Raw genomic sequence first — 20,679 nt, forward strand, 5'->3', positions numbered from 1 at the left:
TTGTTTCATGACAGCAAGGGAACAGAGGGAGAAAGAGAGAGTTTGTAACCCAACATCCCCTTCAAAGGAACACCCCCAAAGACCAAATTTCTTCCCACTGGACCCTCTCTTAACGGTTGCACAACTTACTAGTGGTGCCTTAGGCTGAGGATCAAGCCACCATCACACACACCTTTGGAAGATTCAGAATCAAAACTGCGGCAGCAACCATGGTTCTTAACGAGCAATGTAATTACAGGTGATTCTTTGTGTGTATGTGTGAATCTCTTCTGGAGGGTACGCTTTGATAACACATAAATATAACACCAATGAAGAGAAAAAACGAATTCAATTTATATTAATTTATTAATAAGTGCTTGGCTTGGGAAACAATACAGAAGTTGTACTTGCTGAAGACTATATCCTGGTTTTCATCAAATTCAGACCCGCTTCTCACAAGCAATGGTCATCATCTCAAGACACATTACCATCAGTGTCACAGCCTTATTTTCCCCCTAGCTACACAGGCTGTGCCATCCACAACGCATGAGCACAGTGAGGAATGACTAGCACTGGGGAAAGCCACAACAGCCTGAGAATCCAGGTGAGGAAGCCATCAGCTGAAGCGAGAGGGAAAACTATGGGGCTGTCGTTGCAGGCAGAGTGCTAAACTTTCTGTTAGTAACATGCGGCAAGTGTTGTCCAGAGACTGAAGATACTGGAGAACCAGGTCACATATTCTAGTACCTTCCCTGATTGGTGTGGCCAGTAATTAGATAATTTTTATTTTTTTAAAACTGTTCTGGGCGTATAATGTATGGCAAATTATTTCCCCAATAAAAACAAAGTGAATTTAACACTGATTCTGTTTCCAAGTTTCAAACAGATTGGATAAGAGACCGATACTTCCCCTTCACTTCCCACCTGCTTCTCAGTGGGTCTTGGATTTGTGTGATTTCTTAACTCGCCCCTTTCCCCGAAAGCATTTCCGAAAGCCAAAGGCACAACATTTAAAGACAATGAAGACCACTGTCAACACAATGGCCAGGAGGAAGCCAATCACATCTAAGGAGTGGTACTGGTACCAGGTGAGGTCATGGGCAGCCGGACGAAGGTGTGGCGCCCCCTTGTGCCTCATCACGAACTCCACCCAGAAAACAGCCAGGTCCAGGGGCTCTATAGGGCGGTCCTTGTGAAGGCTGGAGAGGCGCATGATGTTCTCCTTGTAGCTGAACACAAAGCAGTTGTTAGTATTCGGAATACCATGCAACAGACAGTAGCCCCATAAACTTGACTTCAGTGAAGTAGAGAAGCATGTTTTTATTAAAACCAGAAAAGAACACCACCCCCACATATTCTTTACATCTAAAAAGGAGAAGGAGAGATAGACAGTGGAGTGGAGAAAGAGAGGGAGGAAAGAGGGAAGAGGGGAGGAAGGAAAGAGCAAAAACAAAAACAAAACACGTATAAATATTTAAACCTAGTTTCCTGTTTTGTTTTGTTTTTTTTGTTTTGTTTTGTTTTGTTTTTTTGCTTTTTAGTGATTTCTTTGTAGGCAATTCTATTATACCTTACCTTTATGGTAAGATTAAGTTGAAGAGGAATCAACTATGTATTAAAGAATGTGTTTGAATATGTTGCCCATAGGCTCATAGGTGGGAATTTTGATCCCCAATGTGAAGGTACAGAGAGGTGATGGGACCTTTAGGAGGTGAGAAGCCACTGAGAGAGGTGGTGGCCTTTGTCCCAGAGCTAGAATCTGTCACTGTGAGAGCAGACTGAGATCAGGCAATGATGTCACTTGTGTTTCCTCTCTTGCATATGCACATCCTTTGAACCTCCAGGTTTCTACCATGTGAGGAGGCAGCATAAGAGCCTTCAGGATGTAGCTGCCTCACTGTGGACTTCTCAACAACTTCTAGAACTGTGAGCCAAATAAACTTTAACCCTTCATAAATCATGGATTCTGGGCATTCTGCTATTGCAACAGAAAACAGACAAAGACAACGTGCCTGAAATTCTTTTTACACACACATTCTCATAAACAGGCCACACACTGTTGCTGAGTTATGTCTACCACTGGCCATCCTCTCTTCTTATCAGACTTTGTGCTCTTACTTTTAAGATTTTATTCTTATTTTTTATTGTGTTAATATGTACATGTCTTTCTACATGTGTATGCACATGAGTGAAGTGCCCACGGAGGCCAAAAGGGAGCACTGGATTTCCCCAGAGCTGGGAAACAAACTGAGGATCTGCGAAGAACAGCAAGTGTTCTGAACTGCTGAGCCATAGCTCTACCTCCCCACCTTACAAATTGTTGTCTCAGGTTATACTGTTGGGTGTTTGTGTTTGGTTGGTTGGTTTCATCTTAAGACAGATTCTTGCTATGTAGCCCCCGCTGGCCTAGACTTAGCCATTTAGCCTTGAAATCTTTTTGAACTGGTAGCAATCCACCTGTCTGTCACCAAAATGCTGAGAAGACAAGTATCTGTCACCATGTCGGTCTTCGCATCATTTTAAAGCAAAATAGTTCCAGTAACCTTAGTATTGATACACTAAATTTCAAGAAGAGACCAAGTGGGTGTGTGGGGTGTGTGGGGTGTGTGGGGTGTGTGGGGTGTGTGGGGTGTGTGGCTGGGGGTGGGGTAAGGTGTGTACACGCACATGCACTTATGTATTCACTCAAAAGCCGTAAGACAATGTTCTGCTCTCTCACTCTTCACCTTGTTTCTTTGAGATAGTTTCTCACTAGGTCTGGATCTAGGCCGGTGTCTAATAAGCACTGGCAATTCTCCTGCCTCTGCCTTCCACTGTGCTGAGGCCTGGTCTTTCACATAAGTGCTTGGGGTTGAACTCAGTCCTCAGTCTTACACAGCAAGTACTCTTACCCACGAAGCCATTTCTCCAGCACCGTGCCTAAAGATCTTTTGATGAGACATTACTTTGGATTTTAGAAATGAGATGCTTACTATGGTGACATTATTTTTAATCTAAGGTTTTTAATAGAGGAACACTTAACATTTTTAATGAATTCTACGATAAAATATAAAGTCATTTTACAAGTAGAAATAACTCCCCACATTATCTAGATTTATCTAAATATTTATGTATTAGTTGTTGTGCTGTTATCTTAATTGTAAATGCTGCAAATAATGTTTGTTTTGTTTTGTTTCCCTTGTTTGTTACTTACCTCTTGTCATTGATGACGGTTTTTAGGGCGTTTTCCAAATCATCAGCAGTCATTTCAAGGACATTCAGCATCACCCCAGCTCCTCGAGTTTCCATGCGCTTGGCGTTGTCCATCTGATCACCAAACAAGGGCATCATCACCATTGGCACGCCATTGCATATTCCTTCATAAACTCCATGGGAACCAGAGTGGGTGATGAATGCACGAGCCTTTGGATGAGCTGAGAAGCACAACAGACAGCGATACTGAGTTCTCCAGCCTGATGATGTCTAGATTCTAAAAACCCCTCAAGGACTGTCATCTACATGCGACCTTTGCTGACACTCAGGGCAGGGGGTGATGTGTGTGATGTGTGTTGGCCACAATCACGCTGCACAATCATTTAGAGCATCTATGCCTGTCGTTTCTCTTAACTTAGCTCTGGTTTGACCTGCAGGTCAGAGGCTGCCCACTTACCAAGCAGATCATTTTGGGGTAGCCATTTGACAAGTATTGTGTTCTTCGCAAGATTCGATGGTCTAGTTCCAGTGTAGCGCCATAGGACCTTACAGGGACAAGAAGCACATGGTTTAATAAAAGAACGTTGTGACAAAAAAAAAAAAAAATCTCCTATACTAGCTAGAAAGGCCAATCTCATGAGTGAGAACACCTATGGCCTCTGCATGGTGGGAGGTTTGTGTATAGAAGGGCCCTGGAGCTGAAGTGCAACACAGCTTCTTGATGCTGAAGCTTGCTGAGGCAGAGTAAAAACCACCAACGCAGGCACTAAAGATTTCTTCACTTTGCTCCACTGCAAAGGGAAACTTTCTTAAGAAAGTAAGTGGATGCAAAACTATCAAAGTAGGAACAAACAAAATAAAATATTTTTGGAGAAACATTCTTTATTGATATGAAAAAACAATATTCTGCTTATTTTAACCAAATTCTCCCTAATACTTTGGAGTTTCCTAGAGAAAATGACAAATGTGAGTGCGGAAGACCATGTACCTAAATAAGATTGTGAAATATAACAACAACAACAACAACAAATTGTGGAATGGCAAAGGATTTCCAAAGGCCAAACTTCTGCACTTAGACCCCTATGTCTGGAATTAACATTCTCATGAAAACAGATATGAAGGATATGAACAGATATCTTACCGTCTGAGGAATTCTGCCTAAAGCCTCAGCGATTTCCATGGCTTTCTTCTGTGGAATTTCAGAGACCATGGATCCCAAAGAGAAAACCACGATGCCATGCTCTCCAGAGGCATTGACGTAGGCTTCGAACTCCTAGAGCAGAAAAAGAAATCTCCAATTCATCCCTTGCTTCTCACATTCCATGGCAGCTGAACACAACAGGCTACAATTACATACTTTCCTTTTATGGAAGTCAGTGAAGTGGTGGATGTAACGAACAAAAAGTCATCACGGCAACTCTGTCTCCTTGTCCCCTGACAATTCAGGAGGATTTGCTGCTTACAGGGCCATCAGTGGGATTCCCTAGAGATTCAGAATCCAGGTAATATGCTGACTTCCCATAAGAGCAGCAGAGGTCCATATATAAGGGTGCATACACTTAAATGTGCACCCATGAAAAGTGACGTACGTCCGTATACATACTCCCACCTGTGGCCCCACACAGCAGACAGACACTCAGAGGCCTGGCAATTCTCCCTACCGCACGTTACTGACAAGCTAACTAATCACAAAAACATCTCTCAGATGGATTCAGATGTTTCCAAAGAACCTGGAGAGCACAAACGTGATGATGTGATGTAAGAGGTCAAAAAATATGAAGCACATTGACGTGATGGTGTGATGTGACAGGTTTCAGCTGAGGAGCTGCTTGGAATGTGATGCTTTTATTACTGAACTCTAAATATTCCTGGGCAAACCATATCCCGATCCCTCTACATGAAAGATACAGAGAGACTGCTACCAAGCTCTGTCCTGAACAAATCAGGATCCTACACACCGGGTAGCCTTTCCACGGGAACACCCCTCTCCCCACCCACCTGAGGGACCCTGCAATTCCCTGGATCATCAGAGAAGTGGCACCTTGATCCCACACACTGGGACCATCTAGAGAGTCAGAGAGGCCAGACCAGGCTTTTCCGTCACTGGTCTGGATTTTTCATCTGTGTCAAGAGCATCCTGGGCTCCGTTGCTCTGAAGCCTTTCTTCCCCATGCACGTGTTTCCTGGTGACAGGCAGCTCCCACCCTAGCGCCCTTTGCTTTCCTTCTACCTCTAGATAGCACATAGCTCACCTACATTCTAGAACTTTTGCTCCTTCAAGACACATGTAACCCTATCTAAAAAGAGTACAATCTAGTTTCCCCCATCCTGTATGCCCTCCCACACCTACTCAGCAGCCAGTAGTATTTGATTAGCACAAAATCAGATCTGCAGGGTCATAAACAGCATAAACAGGGTCATAAACTAAGGCTTAACTGACACACAGTTTGTGTACAGAGCCACAGAGGCAGGATGGTCAATGACTCTGTATCTGCAGGGTCATAAACTAAGGCTTAACTGACACACAGTTTGTGTACAGAGCCACAGAGGCAGGATGGTCAATGACTCTGTATCAACTTTTGTGGAGTCAATAAAGGTTAGTCCTCTCTACTTGGCACAATATGACCAAAACTTGCCACATCACCATCTTTGGGACAACCAGTGAGGCAACATAGTAACTGCAAATAATCTTTGCTCTCTGATGTGTTTCTTTCTAAACATGATAAATTATTCAAAAGAAAGGCCTTCTCCTCTCTGGGGGTACTCCCCACCTCCACCCCACCCCCAAGCTGATGAGACCTTTAAATATCTGCTACATTCTACTGAAAGCTGCATGGTTAGTTCTAAGCTCTGAACAAAACATGAGAATCCATTTGAACTACCTGTCGGAAGCCTTTCCCTCGCCTTCCTCTATGCTTTGCCTCTTCCCTCAGTATCTTTACATCTCTGGCCTCCTGTTGGCTGTTTACTTCAAGTCTAACACATACGACTGTGGTCTCTGAATTGCTCTCTTTCACCAATATTGTCTCTTGCTCAGACAGAGAGATGACACCTTGCCCTACTGGAAGAAGAGGAAGGCTGCAGGACTGAACTTCCTGTTAGGTTATCTAGACATTAGAACTTTAACGAGGACCATAAAGGTAGTGTCTCCTGTCAGGACCTATAAAAAACTATTGATTCAGACTTGAGCTACCAGTGCCTGAATCAAGAGCACTAGTTCCAATCAAGGGTAAGCACACAGCTCTGTTCTCTAAGAAGTGTCCCAAACATGGCGGGTCTTCTGACAGTTAATGCTGGTTGCGTTAAACTGAATTTCTCAGGAAAAAAAAAATGCCAAAATATGTTTTCCCAAAATGCTGTATACAAAGTGGTAAGTCAGAAGAGGATGCCAAAGACAAATTCAAGACTGGGCAACACAGGAGTTAGAAATAAAAACAGAGCACTTGAAAACACCCCAGCATGCTCTCTGAGCTCAACACATACCTATGGGAAGCTCCTTCCCCAAAGAATACAGGCATGGAAAGACCCCACTCAAATACACACCTGGGATACAGGCTTTTTCTGAAGACAGTTTATCCCACCAATAATAACCATGTTAGGCATGATCGGCTTGGGGTAATCTTTCACAAAGTCATATCTCATCAGCCAGATAGATGCAGGGCTCAGAAGGTCCTTGATAGCCATCTCTTTCTGTAGGATCTCTGAGGCAAGTGACGCATAGGGAGAATAAACCACACTGCATAGAAAGGTCTGTGACAAAGCAAAGAGCATGTTCCTCACTCGCTCCAGGAAATTCATGCGATCTGAGTTTAAAGACAGACCTATGGGCACATAGGACAGAGGAGCGGGGCATTGGGTCGCTTCCAAATCCAGGCCACATGGCAATGTATTCAAGAAGTATACAGAAGGCAGAGCCAGGAACTGGGCCACAATGGAGCCACAAGGAAGGAAAGGGTCTGTCAGTAGAGCATCAAAGTGGCTTTCTTCCAGAGAGGCCATGAACTCGGCATTGTGCAGCAGGTGGGAACAGCCGGACAGGAGCATAGCAGATTGCCTTTTGACTCTCTTGTATGTTTTGACCACACGCAGCAGAAAAGGATCCTGCTCAAAGGCACTGTGCCCAAGTTCTGCAAAAGAAGCTGTCACGTTTTCAACTTGGAATGGCACAGGGTACTTCTTTAAAGTATAAAACGGTCCTTCTTTTATGTACACTGAGGCTTCAGGCGCTATGACCACTACCTCATGCCCCTTCTGCTGGAGCTGCTGAATAACTCCAAGCATGCTCAGCCAGTGGCTGCCATCCATAGGGAACAGCAGCAGCTTCCCAGCGTGGGACCCTGAGGGACCGAACACACACAGCTGAAGGCACAGCAAGAGCAGAAGCAAATGTGATCTCCAGCACAGCACAGTCATGGTACCTCCTCCGCCTCCGCCGCCACAGGTCTACTCAGGCTTGCTCATGGCTCATGAGAAGCAATTTGTGTGTCCAGTTAATGTTTGATTGTGCCTTATGACTAATGCTGTCAATCAACTGACAAAGACCACAGAACATTTGCTTTTCAAGACAAAGAGGGTGGAGCTTTACTGAGTTCCTTAATAAATAACAGCAGTTGAACTGACTGCAATTCCTTCCTCGAATCACATTTTTGAATGGATATAGTGAGCCAACCCTCTCTGGCCAATTTGCACTCATTAAATTAGCATTTTCATAGGTCAAAAAGGATTAACAGAGAGAAAAAAGGACCAGGAAGTGCCAAAGCATTAAACCTTCCCAAGAATAACTTCCAAATAGCTGAAAGTTACCCAGAAAGTCTTTTGGAAAGAAAAGAGCATTGTGACCAAATCCGCTTTTGCCCATTGAAGCTCTCTCCGCCATTCACTCAGGGCTCCTCCTCACCATTCCCACCATTTTAAAATGTGTGTGTGTGGTATAAGGCCAAAGGGTAACCTTGGGTGTTGTTTCTCAGAGTCCATACATTTGTTGTTGGAGGCAGGCTCTTTAATTGGAGTGGAGCCTACCAGTTAAGCTGGTAGGAAGGAAGCAACCAAGCTAAGAAATTTTCCTTTCTCTAGTTCCCCAGTGTTGGGATTACAAGCATGCCCAAGTGCTTCCAACATTTTCATGTGACTTCTGGGGCTTGAACTCAGGTCCTTATGCTTGCAGAGCACTTTACTGACTGAGCTGTCTCCTCAGCCTCGGTCACTGTTTTCACTTCATCCTTAGCGAAGCTAGTACAGTGCTGGGTCTCAAGACTGCATCTGAGACCAGCACAGTGGAGTGTCCTGCCTTTCCAGGACTCAGGTCTACCAAGAGAGAGAGAGAGAGACTCAAGGTTCAAGCTGATAAACCAGGCCCCTTGACAGTACAAATGAATGGAACCAGGCCGGGGTACAGAATGACCAAGAAGCAAAGGCGCATGAGTCTGTGGGCAGAAATCCTCTCCAAGAGCAGAACTCCATTCCCTCAAGAGAGACAGTGAGAAAATACATTCCGAACAGAAAATCAAAATAGATAAACACCAGCTAGTATAGTCATGTTCATCACACTGGCCTGAGGTCAAGGATAAATTCTGATGATTGATTGAATTGAAGGCAATAAAGTCAGGTGCAAACTATGTGCCAAGCATTGTCAAGCTGAACCCCTCTGCGACACATCTTATCCTGTAGAGCCACCTCACAGAAGCACATGGTATTTCCCTCAGTTTACAAACAGACTGAAGCTGACAGAAGCAAACACATTGGCCAGAGTCCTCGTCAGAGCTAAGAGACAGGCCCTGGGTGCTGGTGCCCAACACCTTCACTCTTAACAACTTTCAGTCTCCAGTAGTACCCAGAAAAGTCCCCAGTGGAAATTTCCACCTAGACGTTGAATGGGAAGTTGTGATCCTCGGGTCATGGCCCCACCATGATGAATGAAGAAAAGGCAGAAGAGGGACTTTGAGTCCAAGGAGGTGTTCAAACAGCACCATCTGTGGCCCTTAGAGAGTAAGGGAAGAGCTGCTGATCAGGAATGCCTCCCAAAGTGGCAATCAGAGTGTGAGCAGAACTCAGACTTGTACTCTTTCTGGGGATCTGCTGATGTCCTAAACAGTCTCAGGGAGAAAGCCCAGATCCTAGATTTGACCACTGTACTGGTCCTGCCTGTATGGGGCAGTGCTGGGAACACCAAGGAGAAACAACTCACTTTGAAGCTTTGGTGTCCTAGGGAGCAAAATGGACAGGGCCTCTCGAATTCTGGCAGTTAAAGAACCCTTTCCCTGTGCCTTCACACTTCCTCAACAGGATTCCAGTTTCATCTTTTCCCGGGGAGACACACACTCCATACACACATGCACTCTGAACTCTGAAATCTTTCCCCACACTCAATCACTCCATCATTCTTAATCTTGTTAAGCAGAAAAAGATGTAGCAATGTCTTTGTTTTTTGCAGTGCCTTTAACTGAAATTCCAAAGCATACAATCCAAGTTGAACTTGAGTATCAGTAATCCTGGAAGGCCCATTTTGTAGGAATTTGCCTGCAGCTTATATGGAGCAAAGAGCCTGTAAACACTATAATGCTTTTGCAACTTTGTTCCTGTTATCACCCAGAACCTTGAACTTTTTTTTTTTTAACAAGGTGCTGGAGATAGAACTTAGGGCCTCATGCAAAGCAGACAGTGTGCTACATCAGGGCTTTTCGCAGCCATTGTGGACCTTAATGTTTGGGGCTCTAACCCTACCCTTGGCCAGGGAATACTGTTGACTGATCTAAATGCAAAACAATCTATATTTCTTATGACCAGAAGGAGAGCCACTTCAAAGCAATCTGATGACAGCTCTGCCCTGGAACATGAGCAGACTGAACACATGTCAAATGCAAGGCTAATCCCTTCCTGTACCAGTGTGTACAGAACACGTGGATTCCACTATGCTGGGTGCTCTGCTAGGTACCATAGCCAAAGCCCAAATGGCCAATGGCCACTGCCTTTTAGGAGGGATCCAGTGGTCAGAGAAACAAACTGAACAATTACAGTGCACAGCAAGACGTACTTTGGTGGCTGAGAAACATAGAGCAGAGCATCAATGTGCTCTTGCTTTGGAGGCCCTTGAAGAATGTGGTGCTTTGAAAAGCCCATGGGAGGGGTTTCTTTTTAAGCTGGAGCCAGAAGTTGATATACTTACCTATGGGACACCTAGCTCCTGTGATGGGGTAAGAATGGAGGTTGATACTGAACAAAACACATTAGTTCTCCATCCTTCTGTGGATTAGCTCAGGACCATCTAGAGGAAAAAAGGCAGTTTTCCTCCAATCTTTGCAGCATTTTTCTCTGACCCGCCTTTCATCATCTAGAAGCTTGCACATGAGCATAAGTGGGTACATTCTTCATAGGCAGACTTTCAGCTTTGGAATCATTGTCTCAACCCTGGGGCCACTTCCATAGCTATATATTCAGAGTTACTGTTTTGTACAGATGCCATCTGCTTTTATGATGGGCCCAATATTTAAGCCAAGTGCTTAATCTCTCAGACCCAGCTGCCATGTCTTAGTTCAGAGCTTCAGCTCCTAGGCTGTCCCTCCAGCCCACTCTGTTAGTTTCCCCACTGTGTTAACCACCACTGCTTCTGATACTATGGTCAACAACTTCATAGGGCCTACAAAAAACAAAAACAAAACTCAACTCCTTTAGCCTTGCTCTTCCTTAGACCGTGGGTCACTTCTTGTAGATTATTCTTCCTCTCTTGCTCCTCTGATTAGTCAAATCTGATTTGACTAATCAGAGGAGCCATTTCCTCCTAATCAGGATTTTTATTACTGTTTACTGAATTTGTACCAAGTGCCAGGCCCAGAGGTTCAAGTTCAGTCACTGCATGTGACCTAAACTCAAGTGACTGTTCTGGTGCACTAGTACTCCTGGTTCGACCTAGCGCCCTTTGTGACAGAATCTTTAAAAGCTCATTGGTTAACCATTTCCCTTTAGAACTAAAGAACCTTTATAGATGTCTATTGGCTCACAGCTGATCAAAAAAGGTAATAGTGTTCAAAAAAAAATACCACAGGAAATTGAGATAAACACAAGCGTCAAGAAAGGTCAGAAGAAAAGCCTTAGCCATGATACAATAGTAGAATAAATAAGAACATTTCACTGGCACCACTACTAAACAGCCCACAAGTTCCAACTGATTTTGTTCTGAACAAAAATGGCTCTCCAGCTATTAGCTAGGGAACCTGAGTATCCAACAAGGATCTTTCAGGGGAACTTTACAAAGTCAAAACTATTTCCATCAACAGGATACTGACTTTTTAAAGATCTTATTTTCTCGGAAGCATATGGGAGAGTTTTTTGTGAAACCACAGTAGATTGAATGCAGAGGCATAAGAATCCAGCTCTATTAAGCCGGATGTTGGAGTGATTTGAAGAATATAAATATAAACACCGTTCTGAGTTTTGTTTTGAAGAGTTTTTTTTTCTCTTAAGAACACAATGTATGTTAGTATGCAACTAATTGATATGGGTTTTTTTTTTTTTTTTCATTGCAGTATTTCTCATGTGGCCTGAATGAGTCCTGAGCCCAAAATGTTTTAGAACATCAGTCCTTCACAAACCACTGTCCTTCAGACCAGGGGCAGATGAAACCCACTCCTGCCAACCTTCCTGTCCTCTTGGGAAGCTGGCTTGGACGCAGCACAAAAACTCATTTTTAAAAAGCCAGCTTTGTGAAGCACACCCACAAGGCTAAGGCAGCGAGGCATCACAAGTCCCTGGCTAGCGTGAGCTACACAGCTGGGAAGAGAAGGGCGAGCAATGGTGGGAGACGAGAAAACGGAGAGGTAGGGAGGAGGAAGAGGAGAAAACAAGGAAGGAGGGCCCAGAAAGAAAGGGAAAGGGACGTGGGAGGAGAGGAGAGAAAGGGGGAAGAGAAGTTGGCGGAGTGGGAGGAGGAGGAGACGGTGAAGTAGTACTTTTCTATGGCAGCCAGAGTCACAGCCCCTCTCCCCTGCCGTTCTTCGCCGCTGCACTCGGCTCTAGCCTTAAGCATCACTAAGCGTCACTGGGAGCAGAACCATCTCCCGGAGCCCTCCATTCTGATAGGGCGAGGCGCCGCCTGCCCCCACCAATGAGCGGCGCCTACGTCACAAGGGCATGCGGCGCCGGCCGGTAGGCGGGTGTTCAGCAGCTGCCAGCCGCGCTGCAGCGCCGAGGCCGCGGGCCGGCCAGCCGCCATGGTGGACTACTACGAGGTCCTGGGCGTGCCGCGGCAGGCCTCGGCCGAGGCCATCCGCAAGGCGTACCGCAAGCTAGCGCTGAAGTGGCACCCGGACAAGAACCCCGAGCACAAGGAGGAGGCAGAGAGGCGGTTCAAGCAGGTGGCGCAGGCCTACGAGGTCCTGTCGGACGCCCGCAAGCGCGAGGTGTACGACCGCTGCGGCGAGGTGGGCGAGGTGGGCGGCGGCGGCGCGGCGGGCAGCCCGTTCCAGGATGCCTTCCAGTACGTCTTCTCCTTCCGAGACCCCGCCGAGGTCTTCAGGGAGTTCTTCGGGGGCCGCGACCCCTTCTCCTTCGACTTCTTCGGAGACCCGCTTGAGAACTTCTTTGGGGAGAAGCTTCGGAGCTCCCGGGGAAGCAGAAGCCGAGGAGCCGTACCCTTCTCTGCCTCCTTTACCGACTTCCCAGGGTTTGGGGGTAGCTTTACTTCGTTAGATACCGGATTCACAACCTTTGGTTCTCCGGGAAACTCGAGCCTTTCTTCTTTCGCCATGTCCTGTGGGGGTGGGGCGGCAGGCAACTACAAGTCGGTGTCAACCTCCACCAAAATAATCAATGGCAAAAAAATCACCACCAAGAGAATCGTTGAGAATGGCCAAGAAAGGGTGGAAGTGGAAGAAGATGGAGAGTTAAAGTCCCTGATAATTAATGGCAAAGAGCAGTTGCTTCGCATCAATACCCAGTAAAGACATGAAGTGCGTTTTAAGGCCGATCAGGACTTTTTTTTTTTTTTGTCTAAACGCGTTTTCAAGGGAACTCTACTTTCAGAACAACTGTATTCAAGACATTATATGCAGTTCACGCCGGGGCCTCCTGTTATTGTTGGGACGACAGGGATAGGATCACTCTTGGTCGTTATACCTGTTGTAAATATCTGTATCCCTTTGGCACTTATTAAACTTAATCCTGAGGCAGAGCACCGTTATGTCCTAGTGCTAGGAGACACTGTTCACAGCACCTAAACTGCACAATGTCCATTTTGTTGAAAATTCGGCCCAGAGAGCTTTCTGTGGGCCACGTAGCTCCTCTTCCCCACATGCACTCTGTGGTGGAAGATATGTATATACTGAGTCTTTAGTTTAAATTTAAAAAAAAAAATAGCTTTTAGTTTACCTAAAATGATGCTGATATGGGAACAGTTCACCACTGTTTCAAGGTTGAAACTAGGTTTTTAAAAGCATTTAAGTTGACGAAAGTGAACTGTATGTCACTGCTGCAGTGAATTACCATGAGCGTGGCAGTGTATATCACATTTATTCTTCCCAACTTTTGTAGGCTAAAAATCTGAAATCCATTTCAGTGGGCCAAAGGGAGGGTTGTCAAGGATCATGTTCTCTGAAGGTTCAGGGTTGCCTTTGTCAGTCAAGGTCTCAGTGTGTAGTGAGCTGGGTAGTGCTCAGCCCTAAAATTGCTCTACAACAGTGGAAGATGCTGGAAGTGAAAGGTGCTTTTTACAAGATAAACAAGTTTTTAGATTGCCATATATAATATATATGTAGATATGTATATAAGTAAGAGAGTCCATTCTGTTAGCACAGGTGGGTGCTTTCAGAAGACAGTTGCCTGTAGAGAGAGTACAATACAGAATATTCTACCTCGTTCCAATTCATCTGTGAAGACTTGATAAGATATGGAAGCAAAAGGGATCTGAATAGGTTTAAGATGCCAAACTTTGTAATTCTCTACCAAGAGGTCATGGGACACGTAGCACATTACCGTAAACTAAGACTACATGAAAATATATTGGATAGCCTTACTACCCCGAAAGTGTAACCTCCTGCAGTGGCATATGTACGATACACAGCAGAAACATGAGATTGAATACTGTCCCAGGGCACACAGAGTCTTTAGAAATCATGTCAATAAGGTAGTCACTGCAGTACTGCCGCAGCCGCTTTCTCAACAAGTTCCCAGATCAAACCAACCACCAGACTTTGAAATAAAAAATGCTTTCTGCATCCAGTCACTGAGGGCTGGGGAGATGGCCTAGGGGTTTGAGTGCTTACTAGACAAGCATCCCCAGAAATGTACAAGAAGGTCTGGTGTGTGATAGTCCTTAGGAGGCCGAGACGTGGGACCCCCAGAAAAAGCTGGCTAGCAAAATGAGTCATATCGTCAGCTCTGGATTTTTTTTTCCTTTTGAGAGACTCCAGATAAGGTAGAAGAGTAACAGGATGATTCCTGACGTCAGCCTTGGACTTCCATGTGCATACGCACACATGCTGGCACGCACACTAAAACACAGTCATACGTGCACACACACACAAATGGAAAAGTCCCTGAGTAGGTTTTTGGTGTGGGTTGCTCTGTGAACTGGTAGAAGGTACCAAGGTTTGGGGGATATCGAGGAACATGTACAGTTCTGTGATGGTTAAATGTGGAAATCATCACCATGGGTGGGATACAATGAGTGGGTCTGAAACTACACAGTGGATAAAAGACTGTCAGCAGAGAGTCCATAGTAGACAAGGCCTGGCATGGCAAGGTCACTCAACAGTCACAGACCTTGAGCTCTGGCTAGTTTTAACAGTTGAGAGCAAACATAAGAATCAATGTTCATCTATCCTGGATTAGTGCTGCTGTAAATGGAAAGTTTCTGTCTGGACTGGAACTTATTATGTAGGTCAGGTTGACCTTGAACTCACAGAAATCTATTTTTCTGCTTCCCAAGTAGAGGGATTCACGGCATGTGCCACCAGGCCCAACTGTAAAGCAGTGTTTAATGAACTGTCAAGCTTGAAAATGTCTTCAAAAATTGCTCTGTCTCAAAACACTTCTGAAGACATGCCTGTGCAAAGGTCATCTTTTAGGGAAGGTTTGTCATAGCGGTTAAAAGGCATGTCCTGTGCAAAGAGGAGCCTCTTGAATTAACCAGGAGATCTGCATGTAAGAGCACATTTCTGACAAGCCTGACAACTTGACTTTGATCCCTGGAACCTGTGGTGGAAGGAGAAAACCAACAACCAGAAGTTGAAGTTGTTCTTGACTTCCACATGAGTACCTGTAGCCATACACACAAGCGCAAATCACTGAACTTTTTTAAAGCATGCAAATCCACTTAAGGACATCCCCTTATGGAGTCCCTGGAAGCATTGCCAGAATGCACCAGCAATACACTGCAAGACCCGGAAGACTAGGAGGCCCTGCTCCACCTAAAACAGGAACAAGAATTCAAACAGTCACGGTGATGAGAGGTTCATATACATCTATTTGGGGTTTAGCTTAGTCAACATGGCTGAAAGCATTTGGAAGAAACTATACTGTTTTCAAGTAGCCACCTTCCCTTTGATTTTATGCCACAGGCTCCAAACAAATTTTAGGAAGTCATTCATCTGTATTAGCTTCCATTTCTAGAATTTCAAATTCCACATTCTCATCAGTTCTCTCTCTCTCCCCAACTCACCCATATCATCTTCAGCCATTCTTTCTCCTGCATTCTCCATCCTCCCTTCCCTCTTCATCTTCCTTCCTTCTTCCCTCTCAGGGTCTCACTGTATATCCCAGATCTAACACTCATAATCCTACCTCATCTTTTGAAGTGCTAGGATTACTGACATAAACCCAACTCATAGGTTTTCTCATTAGATACAAATTCATTTAACTTCTTTTAGCTCTCCATTAAACCCTTTTAGTGTAGTTTCAATTACTGCCTGACAAGCTGACTAGACTGGGAAGTAGCCAGTGGCTCCAGGACTAAATGTACAACTTATTATTCACCTCTAACCTATGATAAAGTAAAAAGGCTTGTTACGGTAGACTTCTCTTTTTCTTCTATTTCTCAACATACCAAATTGGAAACACGCAATTTTATTATATTGAAGAAAAGCTGCAGTCATACAGTAGCTGCTCAGTTACACAGACTGCTGAGCATTTGATATGTGGCTGGTCCCGCAGACCCTATGAACTACTCATCAGCTTCCAGATCCCGACTGCTCAAGTTTCCTGTGAACACACACCTGTCTCATCCCTGAAAGATAAACTACCACATCAACAACTGCAATTTGCTGATTCATTTAACCTTCAAAACAAAATCTGAAAGAAACACACCCTTTGGTGGATCAGGCCACAGCTCAATGTCTTGGCTCCTGCGCTGATCAGGATACTTGCCAATAGAAAAACCATGTCTGGATACATGGACATAGAATCCCACTACAGTTCCTTGGTCCTTCTCCCCTCACCCTACCTTTAGTCCTGACAGTGGTGTCTGAAAACGTGGAGTGTAGCACTGTGGACCCTTTACTAGGTCAATTTAACCAAAGCCTCTTAGGAAAAGAGAGATACCTTTGGAAAGATGAGTAGATGAATTTTTTTTTAATTTCTGGAAAATTCTTGAGATAAAAGCAGAATACAGACCTGAGAGAGTGGCTTCCTGTTGGCACAGTTTATGCCCCCAATGAAGACCATGTTGGGCATGATGGGCCTGGGGTAGTCGAACACAAAGTCCCCTCGGAACAGCCACACAGATGCATAGCTGAGAACTTCAACTAAGGACACTTCTTTGTTCAAGAGCTCAGAGGCAAGGCTTTCATAGGGAGCAAATGAGATATGACAAATGTACTTCAAGGTCCAAGGATACAGCATGTTCTTGACCCTTTGCAGGAAGCTCATGTGATCAGAATGCCTTGTGAGCAGCCTCGGAACATATGAGGAAGGGTTTGGACATTGTGTGGCCTCGTAGTCCATGTCACAGGGAAGGTAGCGCAGAAAAAACACAGCAGGGATCTGTAGGTACTTGGCCAGCACTGCCCCACAAGGGAAAATGGGGTCCATTAAGACTACATCAAAGGAGCTGGAATTCAGTTGCTGGATAAGGTTCTCATTGTGCAATAGACCTGCACAAGAGTTTGCATAGAGTTCTGAAAAGTTTTTTATAGCTTCTATACTTTCAAAAAACAACTTGATGAAATGTTTTGTTTCAAAGGCCATCTTAGAGTTGGCCAGTATTTTTTGCTGATAATCTTCCTTGGTATATGGAAAATGATAGGTTTTCAGGGTGAAGAAGTCTTCTTCTTTGATGTGCAAAGTCACCTCTGGAGCCAGGACCACAGTCTGGTGGCCTCGGGCATGGAGCTCCCTGGTGACATCTTTCATGCTCAGCCAGTGGCTGCCCTCCATGGGAAACACCAGAACCTTCGCACCTTCAGCCCAGGGCAGGACACACAGCAGGAGCAGCAGCCCCAAGAGTCCTGGAAGATCCATCTCCCCAGAGGCTCACAGCAGTGGGCCTTCCACACACTGTATTCCTGTGTAAGTATGTTAACCTTATCACCAGGCCGCCTATCACTGCAAACCTTTGGGTAATTCAGTGCTCTTAAATTAATCATTACAAAATCTCCCTTGGCTGTTTACAATGCCCTGCCCTTTTGCCTGCCTCAGCCTACAGAAGCTTACTTTGCTTGTCATGCCAATAAAACTCTCTCCCCACCAGGACATACAAGTTCACCTTTTGCTTTCCTACAATTCACCAAACAAGGTGCTGGACATTCATTCCTTTCACCACCTTAGACTGTTAGTAGGTTGCTATTAAGCTCTGAATATCACTGTATGCCCTGATCTCCCACATAACCATCCTGCTTATGTAAAGACCTTATTTAGTACCTTTCTAAAGTCTCTCCTCCAATTCACAAGCAGCAATCAATGAATCACAGCATATAGAGCACTGCAAAACAAGTTTAACCAAACCAAAGAGGATATCCCTTTGCCATGACTCGGTGCCAGGAATATAAGAATCAGGGATTTGAATTAGCTGACTGCTGACAATCATGGGCATGCTAAAGATCTCAAAGTCAAGATCTGAGGATCTGATTCTTCTGTAAGGTCTCTTGAGAATCTTGTGAGCACTCCATGGAATGAAGTGGATGCTCTGTAAAGCACCTTGGGACAACACCAGCCTAGTCACTGACATGGAGTGGGTTCTGAAAATATTCCACTGCCCCTATAAGCTGATCTCCTAAAATGGGATCAAGAGACTGCTGCTCCGCCTCAAGTTCTGTTCTCCTGAATGCTGAGGGCTGCAGGACCCTGCACTCTGTTAAGGGACCTGGGTGAACATTAATCTGGGTCTTCACTGCATTCTGAGGTTTGTGATGAGGTCTCTGGCAATTCATGCCAGACTAGAATCCTGATAAGGATGGAATTCTCCAAAAAGCATGGACTACAGTTTTTTGAGACACTGTGCTCAAATTCAAGAAAAGGTAAGGTGAGGGCAAGACCCCAGTTGTAGGCACTATGTGCATGACCATGAGTCTAGCTAGGGCTCAGAGAATTCCTCCCACGTGATGAGCCATTGCTGCCACCTCCTTTCTTCACATGCCCTGGGGCTGTACCCACTCTTCATTGGGCAAGCCCCTTGGGATGTCCTGCATTCTGTCTCCCTGCATCTGTGTCACTCTGCCATGCTGGCCAGGCTGAGGCTTCCCTCTGGAGAGAAGCCACCCTCTTAGGATCTGGACTAGAAACTGACTCAACAGATATGCAAAATGCAAAATGCATTATATGCAAAATGCCTCCCATGTCCTGCTCTGTACAATCAGCTTTTGCATTTCACCCTTTCATGGAGGGTGGGAGTTCAGAAAACTGTTCTGCAGCTTCTCTTCTGAAGGCAACTTTTCTGCTTTTGTTTTCCTGCACCTGCCACTTCCCTGCATGTTTTATCTCAGGTCAAACCCTATCAACCCCCTTGTGAGGCATCTGCTCTCTATGCAGAATTGCCCAAGTATAGGCTAGAGCCACTCCTGTCCATGCGGTGCCCATAAAAGGGAAAGAATGAATGAAACGAGTGGCTGAGAAGTCAGAACCGGAAATCCAAGGTTGCTGCGTTTAGCTGCTGTTGTCAGCCTTAACAGGGACACTCCCAACACTACATCTAGTAGAAGCAGTAGCCTGTTCTGGGAGGCAGGACCCACTTCTGCCCAGACTCAGTATACAGTTCTTATGCATCTGTGCTGATGAAAAGCAAACCAAGGCAACATTGGTTGTTGTTCTCAGTGAAAGGGCCTGATGTAAGTTCACAGATCTAAAGCATATAAGAGCCAGATACCAAGTTTGAACAAATTTTCTACATAAAAACTCAGTCAAATGAATACTTCAAGTTCTACTCACCAAGTGCCATGAAATGGGACCAAAATCATGAGGAGGCACGTGGTAAAGACTGGCCTTCACAATATTCTTGCTTCCCTTTTTATTTTAAACTGTTGTGAATATGTGTATGCTGTCTTGAGTATTACGATTAATGCCTGGGGAAACAGTATTAGTCCTTGGAACTAGGAAATGATGTTTAGTGCAACACTTTGAAACTTGCATTTGGCCTGGGCCGGAAATATGAAGGCCCTGGTAATTATCCCTGGATATTTCATCCACCCTGGTGAAACACATGAGTATTTCAATGTCATTCTTAAGGAACTTTGAGATAATTCAGTTGTACATAGGTGCTGCCAATGTCTTAAGAGATGACTGTAACTCAACTAAAAGTCGTGAAGCCTGACAAAATGTGAATTCTTAGTTTTCATCACACACTACATGGCTGAAATTCACATGGAATCTCTGCATGATTTGGAAGCCACAAAGATGTGTTACCAGGATCACACTCCCACTGAAGAGCAGAACATTTAAGTCCATACCCTAAGATTTCAAGGTTTGTTGGTGGGATGTTATGGCAGACATTAGGAATAGAGAAAAATGGTTTCACTAAGGTTGTGCAAACCTCTCTATTTCCACAAAGGAGGCACCAGTTAAAGCCTAACAAAAGGCAGCTTTCACCCTAAACTTAGCTGGGGCTGGCAATGCTATGCACATATGAATAAGCCAATTTAGTAGCATAGTTTATGCCCCTTATAAAGGACTTTTATGACATGGTGGCCTTGGGAGAATCCAGCACAAAACACTACTCCTGCATGGCTATTTGTATAGACTGAAAAGATCTGACAGTAGCTGGACAGATGGAATGGGCCAAAACACAAGGAATTCTTATATCTTTGGAGAATTTACAAACTGGGGTATAAAAATGGTTTTGGACACTGTTTCATGCCCCTAAAGTCTGAAATAAGTGCAAATGAGTAACACACACACATACGCATGCACTCACACATGCACTCACACATGCACTCACACATGCACACACACATGCACTCACACATGCACCCACACATGCACTCACACATGCACACACACATGCACACATGCACTCCCACATGCACTCACACACGCACTCACACACGCACACACACATGCACTCACACATGCACTCACACATGCACTCACACA

General features: G+C 44.9%; 2 protein-coding genes across 5 annotated transcripts in view; one reads left to right on the forward strand and one right to left on the reverse strand.

Moving 5' to 3' along the window:
• Nucleotides 1-326: 326 nt before the first annotated feature.
• The window catches only part of LOC129683769 (UDP-glucuronosyltransferase 1-6), a 64,314-nt gene continuing 43,961 nt past the window's right edge, over nt 327-20,679 (reverse strand). For 2 of the 4 annotated variants that reach the window (XM_055616731.1, XM_055616729.1), the window contains exons 2-5: nt 4,313-4,444; nt 3,629-3,716; nt 3,173-3,392; nt 327-1,208 (exon numbers count right to left, since the gene is read on the reverse strand). In XM_055616731.1, the coding sequence (XP_055472706.1) occupies nt 911-1,208; nt 3,173-3,392; nt 3,629-3,716; nt 4,313-4,444 (738 nt within the window). In that variant the 3' untranslated portion in view covers nt 327-910. Of the gene's footprint in view, nt 1,209-3,172; nt 3,393-3,628; nt 3,717-4,312; nt 4,445-6,714; nt 7,626-16,770; nt 17,642-20,679 lie in introns of those variants that run through there. The other 2 variants (XM_055616730.1, XM_055616728.1) reach the window with 2 other exon arrangements.
• Nucleotides 12,321-13,333, forward strand: LOC129683772 (dnaJ homolog subfamily B member 3). Its single transcript, XM_055616736.1, has one exon. It carries the CDS (start codon nt 12,375-12,377, stop codon nt 13,101-13,103), a length of 729 nt encoding a protein of 242 aa, XP_055472711.1. The 5' UTR covers nt 12,321-12,374; the 3' UTR covers nt 13,104-13,333.

This window comes from Psammomys obesus, unplaced genomic scaffold, assembly GCF_907164565.1.
Source record: "Psammomys obesus unplaced genomic scaffold, mPsaObe1.curated_primary_1811, whole genome shotgun sequence".
In the NCBI taxonomy this organism is placed as follows: domain Eukaryota; kingdom Metazoa; phylum Chordata; class Mammalia; order Rodentia; family Muridae; genus Psammomys; species Psammomys obesus.